The sequence below is a fragment of the Manis pentadactyla genome, chromosome 16 (genome assembly GCF_030020395.1).
Source record: "Manis pentadactyla isolate mManPen7 chromosome 16, mManPen7.hap1, whole genome shotgun sequence".
Lineage (NCBI taxonomy): Eukaryota > Metazoa > Chordata > Mammalia > Pholidota > Manidae > Manis > Manis pentadactyla.
In genome coordinates, this window is record NC_080034.1 from 55,801,868 (window position 1) to 55,818,548 (window position 16,681).

General features: G+C 43.6%; 1 protein-coding gene across 8 annotated transcripts in view; it reads right to left on the minus strand.

Moving 5' to 3' along the window:
* Window positions 1-16,681, minus strand: part of PHACTR1 (phosphatase and actin regulator 1) — a 507,238-nt gene that overhangs the window by 189,145 nt on the left and 301,412 nt on the right. For all 8 annotated transcript variants that reach the window (XM_036876973.2, XM_036876756.2, XM_036877040.2 and 5 more), the window contains one exon: window positions 8,242-8,406. In XM_036876973.2, the coding sequence (XP_036732868.1) occupies window positions 8,242-8,406 (165 nt within the window). The remainder of the gene's footprint in view (window positions 1-8,241; window positions 8,407-16,681) is intronic.

Genomic DNA, 16,681 nt, shown 5'->3' on the forward strand with positions numbered 1-16,681 from the left:
CAATCTTAAAAAACACCTCCCTCAAGTTCATGTCCCCTTTTGGTGATTACTATCTATTTCCATTCTCTCCCATCAGCCAAACTTCTTAAGAGAAGCCCACTTCCTCTCCTGTCCTTCACACGTCAACCGTATGGTATCTAAATCCCAGCTACATGGCTTCCCTGACACTGTTCTCCCCAAGGACACCAATGATGCATTGTCACTAAATACACGGGACGCACTTTTCTGTCCGTATCGTCTCATCAGGACCTGGCTGAGTGAAGCCTCCTCCTTTCTGGAATGCTCTCCTGCTTTACGTAGTTGTCGCCGCCAGCCCCTCCTGGTTTTCCTCCTAACTCTCCAGTGGGCTCTTCTCTGGAGGCTCTGCTGCACCTCCTCATGACTCATGCATCAGAGGTGCTCAGATACACCCATCAGCTGTACCCATTCTTTTTTCCCACTTCACACTCTTTCCCTGGAGTTTTCATTCCAGGGCTTCAATGCATATCCAGGCACCCAAGACATCCAGATCTACCTTTCCAGCCAGTCTCCTGATCCTACTTCTCTACATCCAGTATCCCTCCATCTTGGACATCTCAGGAGCTGGCATTTTTCACCACAAACCGGCTCCTCTTCAGTAGCCCTGACAGAGTGAGCGGTATCTCCACCCATCTCCCACCGCTCAGCGAGGGAGCAGAGTGGTTCTTCATTCCTGCCTCATCCTCCCCATCCAATCTCTAATCATGTCTTGCTCATTCCGTCTCCTAAACATCTCTTATCTGTTCATAGTCTCCAGTTCTTAACACCACTATTTCAGTCTAGGTTATCTTCATCTCTTCCCAAAATTACAATCAACCACCTGCTAAGCAGCTTCCTTGTTCCTGGAATCAATAGGAACACTTAATATTCCATTTGAGTCCATGAGAGCAATGAGGTGCTTTCTTAATTCTATCACAAGTAAATTTTCTCTCATGACAGAAACAAATACATAAATTAATTATATTAGAAACTTGAAAACCACACTTGTTTCCACTCCAAACTTTTCCCATAATTTTATTTCTCAAAGGGAAGTCCTCTGATAGCTTCATTAGGATACTGCATTAGGATAAAGTCCACAGTCCGTAACTTACCTCCTAAGACAATTTGGGAGCAGACCCTTCTCCATCTCTTCACCCTCCTCTCTCCTACTCACTGCCTCTTCCCCCAGCAATCCTTTTCAAACTATAACCCCTGGTAAACTGTAGATTGCCAATCTCTGCCATCTTTTCCATGCTCTTATGTTCTGTTCTTTCCACCAAGAGAAGAGACTCCCTCACCTTTATTGCCTAAGTCCTTGGTTGAACATCTAAATCTCTAGGAAACCTTTTCTGGTAACCTATAACTCAGTTGGGTTTATTTCCTTGGAGTTCTTGGAGCCCTATGCATCTCCTGTATCACATGTACTTTACTGTAATTGATGGCTTAATTATCTGTCTTTCATCAAGACCACCACCATAGGGCAGAAGGATCCATGACTATTCTCATTGTTGCATTTGTAGGGATAATTGCAGTGCTGGGCACAAAAATAAATGCAACATGCTAGCTGGTACCCTTTCTGAACTACCAATGGTTTACAGCAGTTTGAAAACATAAGCTCTGACCAAGTAGGTAACATCACTTTGTTAGCTTGAAAAAGGAGACATTAAAGTTAGGGGGGCAGAGGTTCATCTCTTTCAAGCACACACATGCCTGTTCATGATCACCACTGTTTCCAATCTATCGATCTCATCTCTTTGCCTGAGTGGGAAGAAGATAATTTCCAGCTCAGAGGCTATGCAGTGATGGCTCACAGGGCCATCGGAGAGGACACAGCTGGTCTTATGCTACATACAGAGGCAATGATTCCATTTATTAACTGCAATCTTCAATCCTAAACTACAGAAGGATGTCGGGGTGAGCCTCCATGTAAACTTCAAGGTTTATCTCTCTTCTCCAAGGGCTGTGAATGCACTCCTCCAATCACAGGCATGCTAGAAATACCTAGTAGGCAGGAATTCCCAATCAGATGAATGCTAAAACCAAAGAGAAAGGTTCCTTTTGTTTCTTGATTGAAAATGGCAAATTAAATCAACACAAAATTTTGCAGATAAGATATACGGGTGTCTGTTTATTAGTAGATGGGCTCATGATCACATTTTAACATTTTCTGACTTGTTCCTCTGCCTCAGCCACCTCAGTTCCATGGTTTTAGTCTGTGTTTTGTCATCAATTTGAAAATGCCTAATTCAAGAACGCAGCCCTGTACCCACAAGTCCCTGCCTTCTACCTTGCTTCTGGCAGCTGCTCCCAATTGCTGTTTTAAAATTCTTTGACTTCTTGGAACTTAAAGTCTATTGATTTTTCTAATTCCTCTCAACCCACTGGACCTCTCCTTTCTTTTCCAATCTAAAGTTCAATACTGTAGTGGGTTAAACTGCATCCCTCCCAGAAGGCATAACCAAGTCCTCACACCCAGTAATTGTACATGTGATCTTATTTGGAACAAAGGTCTTTGCAGGTAGACCTAAATCGAATACTTCTGAATGAGATTATCCTGGACATAAGGTAAATCCTAAACCCAATGTCTGGAATCCTTATACGAGAAAGGAGAGGGAGATAGGAGACACAGAAGGAAGGCCATGAGAAAACTGAGGCAGAGCTTTGAGATATGTAGTTAAACCATGGGATGCTAAGGATTTCCCAGCAGCCCCCAGAAGCTAGGGCAGAGACATGGAACAGATTCTCCTTCATCTTCCAGGAGAAACCAACCCTGCCAACATCTTGATTTTGAACTTCCGGCCTCCAGGACCGTGGGAGAATCAACTTCTATTGTCCTGAGCCAGTGAGCATGCAGTGATTTGTTTCAGCAGCCCTAGGAAACTCATACAAACACCCTAATCCCCTCTGCCCCTCCTTTTATTTTTACTCATCTGGAAAAATTCCAGCCCTGGATGGACCCAACTCTCTGCTTTACCTATAGCTGTACTCGGACAGCCAAAGCCCCTGAAAAAGGTCACCAGTGCCATGTAGCTTCATACTCGTCAACCTGAAAATGGCTTCCCTCTACACCCCCTCCCCATGCGAGATCACCTCACTTAGTACCTAGAGAAGTGTAGCTGCAGTGTCACTCCCAACTTCCTACCCGCCCAACTACCTTTGCAGCCAGTCTACCTGCTCGCTTCCTATTCCAGCAGAAGGGGTCTTTATTCCTTTTCCGATACTAACCCTTCCATCTGTGCTTTACATCCCACCTACTCCTAACTTCTCAGCACCCAGACCCTCTCGGTTTGTCCCATATATCTTCTCTTTCTAGTGGACCCTCCAATTGGCTTTTCACACTTAACGTCACTTCCAAAGCAGAGGACTCCCAGACAGCCCCTTCCCGATCAGAACACGCACGCGCAGGCCCCTGCAGTCACACGCACAGTTCCTCCATCATCCAATCTGGTCCTATCTCTTTTCCCCATTATACAGCCTCACTTCTCAAAAAATTATTCCTATTTTCCCTCATCTATCCCCAGTGAATCCACCTAGACAGCTTTTGTTAAGTCATCAATGACAGCTAGTGGATCAGAATCACTAAAGTCAATGGACATTTTTCTGTAATTCTCTTGACCTCTTTATGGCAATGAAAATGGTTAATCACATCCTCCTAGAAACATTCTCTGCTCCTGGATCCTATCACAGCACATCCTCCTGGTGTCCTCCTACCTCCCTAGCCACTGCCTTTCCATCTCCTTTGTAGGTTCCTCCTCCTCCTCCACCCAGCCTCTAGTGATGATACTCGTCTTTTGTCTGTAAGACAGCCTTTGGCCCTCTTTCCTTTCCATTCTATACTTGTTCCCTAGCCAATCTCATACACAGTCATTTCTCTAACATGTATTTGCAAATGACCCAAAATTTACATATCAAGCCTAGACCTCTTCTTTGCATTCCAAACATCCAATTGCCAACTTTGGATGCACAAAGTCAACTCAAGATACTTAAAATTGGAATCATAGCCCTATACTCCACCCCACCCCCATGCCTCAAATCTGCCACTCTTCCAAAGTACTCATCTCAGGTAAGGCCACCACCAGAAACCCTAAAGCAACACCCGAATGTCAGTCCTGACATTTCTCTCTCTCCCTCCTACATCTAACTTGTCATTAAGTCCTAACACTTTTTCCTTATAACATCTCCCAAATCCATCCATTTCTACCACTAAATGTTAGTCTAAGTTACTATCATCTGCAGAATGGCCTGGTCTTTCTGTAGCCACTCACACTTTTGTCTAATTTGCATACAGGATGCAGGCCCAGTGAGGGTCTAGTCTTTGGTTACCTCTCTAGCCTCAGCCCATGCACACCACATTCCAAGCTGCCCATTCTCCAGCTACTGGTCTTTCTTGTTTTCCCAGACTGCTCATCCCTGTTTCTTCTACCACAGGGCCTTTGCATACACTGTTCTGCTACGTAGAGTACTCATTTTCTAAGTTCTCATTCTTCCCTCAGTTCCCACCCTAAACTTCTCTTCCTCAGGAAAGCATCTCTGATCCCTCAGACTGAGTCATATCCCCCTCTCCTTCTCCCAAGCACCCTTCCTTCACTGTCCTTGTCATATCTGTGAGCTTACCTTCCATTCTTGTGATCTGATTGTCTGCCTCTCCTGCTACACTGTCCAGCCACAAGGTCATGGACAAGGTCTAGTTTTGCTCACAGTTATGGTCCCAGCACCACATACAGTTTTAGCATGTGGTAAGTACTCAGTAAGTTTTTTATTTTTGCTTAAGACACTAGGTATGCAGAAAAGCTTAGCAGCACAAAAGGAATTTTGGCACATTATAAATTTCTAGGGCCAGGCCCTGTAGCTTATGATTTTCTGGTAAGAGGAAATAAAAGCATAACTCGGTGGCACCTTCACAGTTTATTCCTGCCAGTTCTGCTTTTCTATAAATGTAGTTCTCATGTTCAAGGAATTTGAATAAGATGGCTGCAGTTGACTGTGTTGGGAAGGCACTGCCAGTTCTGTTTTGAAGGGGATGTTATCATTTCTCTTTGTTTCTGGGGTAGGCATGAGAGTATGTGATGGACACCCACTGTTGATTTCCTGTAGGAAGTCAGGTGTGTCAGCTAATTGCTTTGCAGACCCTGGGCATGGCTTTTGAGGACAGGAGGAAAAGCATGTAGAGATCACTTCCCTGAGGATCCGTTGCTTTACATTCTATCTGTTATGGTTTTCTTCCTACTGTCATATGATGCAGGGTAGCTTCTGAGGGGGCTCTTTGTCTTACAGTGCTTCCACCACCATCCGGAACTCAGTGTCTGGGTCTTCCTGCAGAAGGCCTTTTGAGGTCACTGGCCTTCAGCTTGGAATAGGAAGGATGTATGAGCAGCAAGAGATATGGAGATCTATCTTTGAAAAATCCGTATAAGTGTTGATGTCAAAATTGAGGAAAATGTTGAGATCACAGTCTTCCAATGTGGTGTTCTTATTGCTATACAACTTACAATATTTCTAGGTGTCCCTTTGAAGATGTTGTATATACAGACACACACGTCCCATTACCAGAGTTACAGTAAAACTACAGTATAGCTAATTATGGCAAATTATAAATGTAACTCACCATGGAAATAACAACAGGTGAAGTATACACTGTTAGTATTCTTTTGTGTATTCAAAAAAGTACACAATTTTAAATAGAAATGCACAAGGTAAATTCAACATATGGACTTATTCTTTGTATTTAAAATTGTGGGCAATATTGTACATATGAAAGGACATTCCATACATGCACATGAGACAAACGTAAGCATGCCAGCTAACCAATTAACATTCTTACAGCCAATCAATCCTCTTGTATATTTAGTCTTTGACTCTTACCTATGCACAGAAACTTTGTACTTCACAGTATTACTCGAACATACATACAATTTATCCATTAAAAATTCTCATGCTGCTATTTTTTTTTCTCCTTTGGGCCAAGAACTAAAACAGAAAGACTCTCCTTTCCAATTACAAAGGATACTAGAGTGTAAACGGCTGACTTTTAAAATACTGGAATAGCTTCAGTTATATCAAGTACCCATCCATGATGATATAATGATATTCCATCGAATATCATCTACCTTCTCTCATTCAGGAGCTGAATGCCTCTTTAAGAAAAAGAAACACATGCAAATTATCTCATTCAGCTGCTAAATTAATCAGTTTGGCCATATCGATCACAAGAACTTGCTAAGAATAGTTAATGATAAGAATGAATCAAGTTGCAACTTTGCCTGTCACACATTTTAATTCTTTCTCTGCAAAGAGTTTTAAGTGAAAAAATTTTCAGGCTTTTAATGGTTAATGAGGAGTTTGATACCACTATACGAATCTATTAAAGGACAAGTCCTCCAACATCTTTACGAAGTCAGCATAATTGGTCAGGTGCCTTTACATGTGAGAAGCATCAGAACTTTGCCTGTGGCTTTGCCAAATGGACTAAACAAAGCTTGTGATTTGCCAGGAGGAAATGTATCTACCACACCATCAGTCAGGGACTCATGCTGATAAATGGCAATTATTTAAATGTATGTTTTTGTTACTATATACCATTTCTCATTGCAAAGTTAGGAAGACCATTTGCAAGGGATCTTGTGGAATCTTTATTTTTTCCAGTGCTTACAGAAAACTTCCCTTTTCTTTCTTGTTTGCACATCTTACACCTCACTTTGCTTAAAGAATATATTTCACTGTGATTTCTCTTCTCCGAGGTAATCATCTAAGTTCTCTTTTCTGTTTTACCCACAAGGGGGGTGGGTACAGAGAACTCATCCATTAAGAGTTTCACTTGCATGTAAATCTCTCAGTAGTGTTTAGGAATGTATGAATGACAGACACACTTTTTTACACCTTAACAGATCTGAACAATGACCAAGAGGGTGGAGAATGCAGTTGGGTGAAGGGACTCAGTCAGAGGGGTGACAATTGGAGATTCATGGTGTTTATTCTGAGGTTCCTTCAAGTCTCAGGAATTAACAGATTATAGCAACAGGTCCCTGGGGCTTCCATCTAAGAAAGAGTTAGCAAACATGGAGATGTCTACTATGAGACCTGTTTAAGAGATCCAGACTTTTTGCAACTTTCCCCAGTTTGTTATTGTCTTTCATTTCCCAAAGCAATCAGCATTAAAATTCTCAGATCTGTGGACCAGTGATCAGGCACAAGAAGCAGATCCCTGCCTATTTCACAGTTAGCTTGGGGGTGAGGAAAGGGGGTGGGGACCAAGAAATAGAAGGGGTAATGATTCTGGGAAGGAGACAGAGCAGGTTGGGTTTCTGAGGATGTAGAGAAAGAAGGAAATGAAAGCCCAGGAGGATGCCTAGAAGGACCTGGGCACATAGTCAGCAAATCAGAAAGAAACAAACAAAAAGAACCAGCCCAGCAATTCCATTATTTCACAGCACACCCAAGAGACAGAACTGTTTCCCTCTGGGTTGCCCTCTGCACACCCTTACTCATTTGAAAAATATCCACATAGCGTGACATACTAAACTCTCCAGAATTCTAAGTCATGTAAGGTACTATTTTTACCCTTATTTTATAGACGGGGAAACTGAGATACAGAGTTAAATAAATTGAGCAAAGTCGTGTCACTGCCAACCTTCAGAGCTGGGACTTGGACCCGGATAGTTTGAGTCCAGAGTCTGTGCTCATCACCCATGGGCTACTGACTTTCCTCTAGATCCTTAGCTGCCCACTAGGCTGTCAACTGTATAGCTGTCTTTGTTATTACAATGAGGCTTCGTTTCCATTCTCTTGTATTTTTCTGCTATGTCCAAGAGTCATTTGTTAAAGATTTTTCCTCCATGAAACAACTGTTCTTATCTGCCAAAGACCATATACAACTTATTTTCTGCTGTGTGTTGATTTTTACTGGAGCAGTGAAAATAAAGATGCAAAGAAATGGACTGTCCATGCTAGCACAGAAGCATTCAGTTACAGAAAAGGTTGAGTTCTAGGTTCTGATATTTATAGATCAAATAAAAGTGGTAGTTCTTCAACAAAAAAAGAAAACCCTGAGACTTGAGAAAACACACATAATCTAAAAGCCATTCTCAATCATACTGAATAGCTCTTAAATACAAGCTCTTAAATACTAAGGCCTGATTTTTCTTCTTCTGGTTCAGACAGCCTACAATATATAAATTCTACTAACGGACATAAAGAGGTGAAGTCAACAAATTCTCAATGACACATGAAGAGAAAAAATCATCTTACCTGCAGATGTGTGTTTGAACTTCTCGCTTTTCTTCTTTCTCCATTTCCAAGGCTTGAAAATCCTTCCCAGGTTGGCAAACTTACTTCTTCTCCGGATGGGTGGCGTGTGGGTGCCTGGGACGAGGGAGTCAGAACGCATTGCCGCCAGCCTCTCCACTTCCTCGGCTTGTTTTTCCAGAGAAAGAGATGGAAATACAGAGATTGAAAAAAAAAAAGAGTGTTAAAATGGGAGCCTCACAGATGGCCAATGTTTTCCACGGTTACAGGTAACAGAAACCACACGACTAAAGTTCCGTTTCTCTTTTTGCCTTTTGGAATGGAAGTCATACCAATGTGTTCTAGAGGCCAAGACAGCTAGCCAAACCCTAGGGGTTTGGAGCAGGCCAACCAAATTTACCCAACCTTAACTTTAGACTTGGGAAGGAGGAGGAACAGAGACCTCTTAACACATCAAAGACTCCCCCAGGAGGCAGGGGAAGGGCAGCAGAAGAGTCAAGTGACAGTCGGCCTAAGTGGTCGTCCAGCAGAATCTCAAGTAAGACCTGACAGAGCGATCACTGTAACACCGCCTGCTGAGAACAGAGGGAGAGAACACGCACCAACCGTCCAACCCAGTGTCTCCACCACCCACGGCTCGCCTTCCTCCTCCTTGGCTTTCCCGAGGCCCGCAGAGGCACTGGATTCTGTGGAGTGCATGGTTCCACCTCAGGGTCACTGAGTAGAGCATCCCTCACCCTCCCTTAGACTTGACAAATGCCTTCATTCCTCTAGATCTTCTTATTCCTGGTATTTGCTTTAATGATAATAAAAAGATTCTTAGAAATGAGAGCCAAGAGTGACTTTAGGGAATATCTGGAATAATGCCAATAACCTTACACTTGAGGACATTAGAACCTTCTAACTAATAAGTTAGCCTAGGGGACCCTTTAAAGATCACAGCCACCCTGGCCTCTTTTATCATTTGGAATAAACAAACTCTTTTCAAAATTGCATGACAATTTATATACCCTAGTGAAGTATATATACCCTGACTTGAATTTTAAAGACAGGGATAATCTGAGAAAATAACCTTCTTGGTAAAATCAAGGGCATAGGAGGGGCTTGGTTTTCCAGGAAGTCAAAGGATATCTAGAGCTGTGGCCAATCCAAAACCTGGGCCTCTAACTCTGTCCTTCAGAAAAGTCACCAGGACCTTTACAACACAGACTGCCCTTGGAAGCTCAACCTTGCAGCCTGATAGTCTGCCTACTGTCACCTGAAATGGTTTTAACTCAGGAGAGATTCATTCATTCAACAAATACATATGGAGCCTCTGCCATGTGCCAGGGAGGGTGCTATGGCGCCAGGTGATGACAGGTGGGTAACAGGTTCCTGGCAGCAAGAGAGGAGGTGGGTGGATTTGAGAGCTGTCTGGGAAGCAAAGTCAACAGGACTTAGTGACTGGTTGGGTGGTCTGAGGGCAAGGAGATAGATCCTCCTTGACACCTGGGTTCTCATCAGCAGAGGGGCACCCTTCATTCATGGAAACAGGAAACATAGGGGGGAGCAGTATAGATTTGGGGGTGAGGGCAGCAATAGTTTAGACATGTCCTATGGTGATGGCGATTGACCACTTACTACTCTGCCAGATACTATGATCATTTCTGAGGCAGATGCACAGCAGAAATGGACATGGTTGAGTACAGGGTCTAGTGGAGGAAAAAAAAATGGATCAACATGTAAAACTATGCAGCAACAGGCAACCATGAAAAAATCAATGGAGGCAAAGAGAAGAGAGTGACTAATTCTGCTTCACAGTGCTGGAGAAGACCCCAGGGGATGTAATTTTTGTTAAGATTTTGAAAGAGGAGAAGCCTTTCTCTACTCATGGGGAAGAGGGAGAAGTGGGTCCCTAAAGAGAGAACAGACCCAAAAGGGACATAGAGGGCTGAAAAAACATGGCATGTCTAGAACTGCAAGAAACCAGGGCACTGGGAGCTCGGTGAGATGGAGAGCCGGTGTGAGAGGTGAGCGCTGGGGGAGTGGGGGCCAGGTCATGGGAGCTCCTCAAAGTATGGATTAGGCACTTGGGTTTTGTCCTGTAAGCAGAGGGAAAGGATGAGAATTGAAAATGGAAACTGACACTATTACATTGAAAATATATATATTGAGTGCTCACTATGGACCAGGCACTTAGGCTGTCAGTAAGCAAAACAGATGAAAATGCCAACTCGTGGAGCTTACACTGGGAGATAGGGTGGGGAGCAGATGATACATATTCAAAATGAGCACACTGTACACTATGTTATGAGATATGTGCTTTGTTGGGGGGGGAAGGAAAGAAAAAGGAATGTGTAAAGGAGATTAAGCATGTCTAGGTGGGGAGGGGTTCCGTTTTAATTAGGCTGATTGAGAAGGTGGACGATCAGGACACGGTCAGATTTATTTCTAGGAATAATTTGTAACAGCAATAGGAACCTGAACTAGAGTGTGAAGAAATAGGTAGCAGACACACTAATAAATAGGGAGGTCACCACAATAGTCTTTGAGGGATAGTGCCCAGAATCCAAGTAGGGCAGTGACAGAAGGGACACAGTGAAAAAATGAAATTCAGCCAGGTGGTAGGATCAGCAGATCTTGGGAACTTTCTGGATGAACATGAAGGGCAAGAAAGCAAGAATGGCCGAAGTCTTTGCTTTTCATGGCTGGGTAGAGAGTAAAGACTTGATATTTTTAGAAGAACTCTGCTCATAAAAGAAGCAGAATAGGGTGGCAGCTCCAAGACAAGGGCTTTGGAGCCAAATCACGGAGTTTTTTGCACCGTCTTCTTAGGGGTTTGGATTTTATCTCTTAAGGTGATAGAGAATTACTGACAGGGAAGTTGCCAGAATGGGGATGGGCAGACTGGATCCGGTCACTAGGCTGAGCTGCAAGGGCCAGTGGAGAGTAAGGGACTGAGGAGGCTGAGGAATTTATGAAACAGGATTTGTAGGGAGGAGAAGAGGAGGTGGGATCAAAAGTACATGCCGAAGTGTTAGCATGAGATGACTCTGCTCTGAGTTACTGAAAGTCTGAACTGAGGTCTCTGATCAGATGTGGATCTTGGGGAGATTAATCCAGCAGCAGTGGGTAAAATGGATTATTGGGGGATGAAAGGGAGAGGATAAAGACTGAAGAGACTTTAAACTTGGTTTACAGAACGGCTGGGGAGAGCAGTTCTACAAAGTCAGCTACAGTGAGGAATGAGAAGGAAGCCAAATGCAGCAAGTAAACGGCTTCTAGACACCGAAGGCAAATAAATTTCTCTCAACAATCATCAGCTGCTTAGGCTGGTGCCACTTCAACAATGCCCAGCAGCTGGGTAGCTACATAGGTCACGGCAACTCGGGAAACTGTGTCAAGGTTTGAGTCCAGGATGGAAGCAAAGTCAGGATAGTTTAGTGATCTGATTCCTACAAGGTCACTGTCTCTTTCATGTCCATCATCTTTTCCTTTCTCATTTCTTAGTTTATAATCTTATTGTTGCTTGTCCAGATTTTGCAAGTCTCCAAACCTACATATTCATCCCCAGCCTCCTACCTTCAAACCTCTCCGTGCTGCTAGATTACTCTGCCAGAAGCTGCTTTTCTCAGAAACTTTCAATGGTTTCCCACAACTTTCAATAGGAAGTTCTCATTTCCTGTTCTGGCCTTCAGGAACCTCCACCTGAGTGGCCTGCCCAGAATTATCTTCTAGGATCTCTCCAAACACACACTACAGCCAAAATCAACTGCATCTTGGAGCAGCAGTCTCGTCCTGGGATCTACATAGATTCCAGTAGGCTCCCAGGGGCCATTGAAGCCCTGAAAATTGATGCACAATTTCATGTATACTTAGGCATCTGCATTTGGTTGGAAGATTTCCATCCTTCAATTCTCTAGTCTGACACAAAATGTCCACAATTTTCAGGTCTGAAATTAGCCAAACTGAAATGCCTTCTGCTAAAGGTTAAAGTGATAGACTATACAGTTAAATCCTGAACAACCTGGGTTTATAACTGCACTTATACACAGATTTTTTTCAACAAATATGTTGGAAAAATTTGTGGAGATTTGTGACAGTTTGAAAAAACATTCTTTTCTTTAGCTTCCTTTATTGTAAGAATACAGTATGTACATATAACTTACAAAATATGTGTTCATTGGCTGTTTATGTTATTGGTAAAATTTCTGGTCACCAGTAGGCTATTAGTAGTTAAGTTTTGGGGAGTGAAAAGTTTTTTCTCTGCCTGGGGGATTGGTGCCCCTAAGCCCTGTGTTGCTCAAGAGTCAACTGTCTATTGAATTCTAAAAAATCAAAATCAAAATCAAGAGACGAGTGATTCAGGATTGATATGGAGTTCACTCTCGTAGCTGGCACTCAGTAATAAGTTGTTAACCAAGTAAATGAATGAGGGCATTTGATTCAGCTCATTCACACACATCCTGAGGGGTATGAAAATTAGTACTACTACTTGTCTTAAGAAAAATGTACCATTAGGATCAAAAGCTGTTTCATAATCACATCCTTAAGAAATGAATAAAATCTATCCTGAAATTACCACATTAAAATAATTATAAGACATTAGGAGTGCCTTTGAAAAGTCTTAGACTGGCAAGGAGCTGACAGAGCATTATAAAAGCATAATTATAACTCCATAGTTACACGAATTCTTAATAAGCGTATTATTAAATTCAAGATGTTTAGCCCTTAAGTACAGTATATTATTGAGCAGACTGGATTACTTTAATTGATTTATATTCTAATCATCCACATTACTTTTCTTTCCAATTCATCTGACGATGGGGGTTAGCTCTCAACCTGCTCTGCCACCAGATAATGAAACTGGAAAGCTCAAGAGTGAGGAAGGAGGCCAGTTGTGAAGGCAGCTTAAAGAGAAAGAAACAAAGTGGTCTCTGATGGACCGCAGGGACCTGAGAGAGAAGGGGATGGAGACAAGTAGGAGAGCAAAGGCACACGGGCCAGGCGTGCTTATAAAACAGACTTCTTTTGAACCAGATCATGGAAAGGCTGCTTTGCCCAAGCCTGCTGCTCTCCGAGGTGGGCTCCTCACGCTACAAAGAGAGGAGACGGCTGTCTGGAGAAAATGCGCACTTAGACTTGAATCAGCTCAAATGTCCACTGCCAGGATTGGGAATGATGAATCAAAGGTACAAAGCTGGGCAGCTGAGCTAATTCAGAGAGCTGGGAGAGGCAGGGAGGCCCGTGCCAGATGATCTCTGGGGCTTTCCTGTGCCGCCATCCCAGAAAACACTCCTCTAAGAGGCTGCATAGTCTGGGCCTCCTTCTGTGACATGATGGCAATTTGTTTAATCCATAAGGACAAAAACAGTTGGGAGGTGATTTTTCTTTTTCCTTTAGGGAAGCAGGGAGACAAGACTTGATTTATGGGTGACTTTAATTATCGAACACCCAAGTACCTATGTCTGGGTGAGTTTGGGAGCCGACCCCTTAGGCCCTGCAGTAGCCTGCTTGGGAGCCCACCCCTTAGGCCCTGGAGTAGGCCGGGTTTGCCCCGAGTAGACTTTTAGAGGCAATGGGGCGGGTGGGCAAGGGGCTTTTCTGCTGGTACCCTCACCATTATACTTCTCATGATGGCTTGGTTTTCAAAACACTTATCCAAAGAAAGCACCAACTGTGGTGTCCTGCTGGTCTAGAAAGTGTGAGTCATCCAATGTCCCCCCGAGGAGTTTGGAAAGAAGGAAGCCACGGTGTCTGCTATCTGATGTCTAGTCAACAAAACAGGCTGAAAGGCCAGGACATCTGGGCCCCGCCTGTAGATCTCTCCACGTGCCAGGAGGCCCTAGGATTTTTGGAGGATCTGATTCTCACAAATTAGATACTTGCTTACTCAAAAATAGAATGCTTATATACCAGGATCTTATAGCATTCACCTTGCCTCCTAATTCTGTTAGAAGGGGTTATGTTTCAGACAAGCCTATATAAGGAGCTCTGCCACGTTGACCATGGAGCTATTCAAGGGTTCAGAGCAAACAGACAAGATACCGAGAACACACTGATGTCAGTGCCACTGAGTGCGAGGACCTGTCCTTTCCTTGACCTTCACCACCCTTCCCCAGTCTTCCACCCTCCAGGTACCCCTCTTTGTCCCCATCCCTTACCAGCAAGTCAAAGATGGATCCAATCTGTATAACCAAGGCACAGATGCAGATACTGGCCTAGCATGGTGTTAATGAGAATACAGCTGATTTTCACAAAGGGTTTATCCAAGTCTGCTTAACGTGAGTACTGCAGGCCCCACTGAGAATGGGGGGAGGCTCTGGTGTCCCTCAGTCTTCTGGACACACAGGAGGCTGCCTTCTCTACCTGGGAGCCTCCAGGGGAAATACCAATTACATGCCACACAAAACCACACTCACACTCCTCACACTCCAGAAACAGCCACCATGCACCATCATGACACTCGAGTCTTGCTCACTGTCTTTCTGGAGGGGCACGTTAATGTTCATGTTGAGAGAATCACTAGTTAGCCCTTTTGCTGCAAAGGGTATTCCTCATGCAGAAGAACCTATCGTGTGTGTCGTGCGCGACTTGGTCCCTCAGGTTGGGAGATGGTGGGAGAAGAGAGTGAGGCTGCTTATACCTGGGCCCAGACTTCTCAGTGTATTTTCTCAGGCACTTGGCCATTTTCCTCCTTTCTGGCTCCAGAGGTTTCTGCCTGGTAAAAGGCAGTTCCACCCACCCCCAGGAGCAAGTCCCAAAGGATACTTTCTGGCTTGATGAGCCTTTGGCTCTATGAATGGGCTAAGACCACCATTTGCTGGCCCCCTGGCAAGAGGTCACCAAGGACACTATGCCAGCATGCAGTGGAGGAGAGAAGGGGAATTCATGTCTCCTCTGGGACCAAAGACAGCCCAAGTCATACTTCTGTTTATCTCGTCTTAAAGCAGTAAATAAACCCAAGAAGAATATGACAATACCCCTAAACCCTGTGCCCTAAGATCTACTGATATGCAAAGAGAGTAGTTCTACTGGTTTTGGAATTGTAGGTCATTGTATCAGAAATAGGCTATATGACTAATGGGGTCCCCCTGCACACTACTGGCAGGGTTTCCAGCTTCCTCATAACAGGAAGAGAGATTCCAAACAGGACAGGGCCCCCTTAAGCACCAATGTGGATGACGACTGTGACAGTATGATTTTCAGAGCCAGGCACTGGCCAAATGCTTGCATTCATCTTTTGAGGAAATGTTATCATCCCCATTTCACATTTTGGAAAATATAAATGAGGGGTTAATGAATAGGAAGACATGATTCTGAGAAGAAACGGGGCTATTAATTAAGACTTGCCGATTTTTATGAATATCTTCCTATTCTCTGAAAGCCTGGCTTTGCAAATCTCTGTATGACTGACTAAAGTAATAGGGCTTCAGGGATGAGGAAGGAAATAAGCTTCTTTTTGAAAAGACTACAAAGCAAATGTCAATATAAACTGATACAAATCCAATTCTACCTGGAGAAAAGGGATTTTTATCTGCCTTTTCCTAGATGTCATAAAATGCACCTGAATGTGGGTGCCCTCAAGGCTACCCACCCTAGGTCACAGGACACGTGGGACCACAGAACATTCTCTACTAGCACCCACACCACAGGCTACAATTACTAACTCAGCCAATAAGTTTGGCCTGAAATAGGATGGGACCTGCTTCATTTAGAAAATGCTATACATTGTGATTGTGTATAGTGGGAAGAATGTTAGTTTTGAATCCAGGAGGGTGTGGGTTGGTATCCAGAATTTACTGCTGTTGATGGATATGAGTTCTCTCTGACCTCCCTGTAGGTGGCACAGCTTCCTGTTTTTCCCCTGGAGAATCACCCCATCTCCATTTCCAGGCCAGGGGTTCAGGAAATGATGCTCTCACTCCTGAAGCCAGAGGTAGGCATGTAACCCAGGGCAGGCCAATCAGGACATTGCCTTCTCTGGCCTCCACCCCTAGTAATTCACTCAGAGGTGGGCACATGACCCAGGGCAGGCCAATCAGGACAATGCGTTCTCTGCCTGCCACACCTAGTAATTCATTCAGGGCTAAGCAACTGAGCCTAACAAGGCAATGATACTCAATTCTGGATAGGGCTATTGACAGACATGCTCTTTCAACTGGAACTGTATATTATACAGGCTTTATCTTAATCCTAGACAAAGGAGGGGCCATAAACTTAAAAACCTTCACTTCAATTTGTTAAATATTAGAATCTCTAGGTCACAATGGCAATTCAAATGCTTTGAGAAGAAGCAATCCTATTATGTCAAATATTTCCTATTTTCTACTACTACAGTGCTGAGACGATATTTATAATCCATGACCACAGGCAGTCAATGAACAAAGAGCATTGTGAATAAACCAGACAGGTGGGAGAAACATCTTATTTAAATTTAAATTTATACAGGTCTGCATTCTTA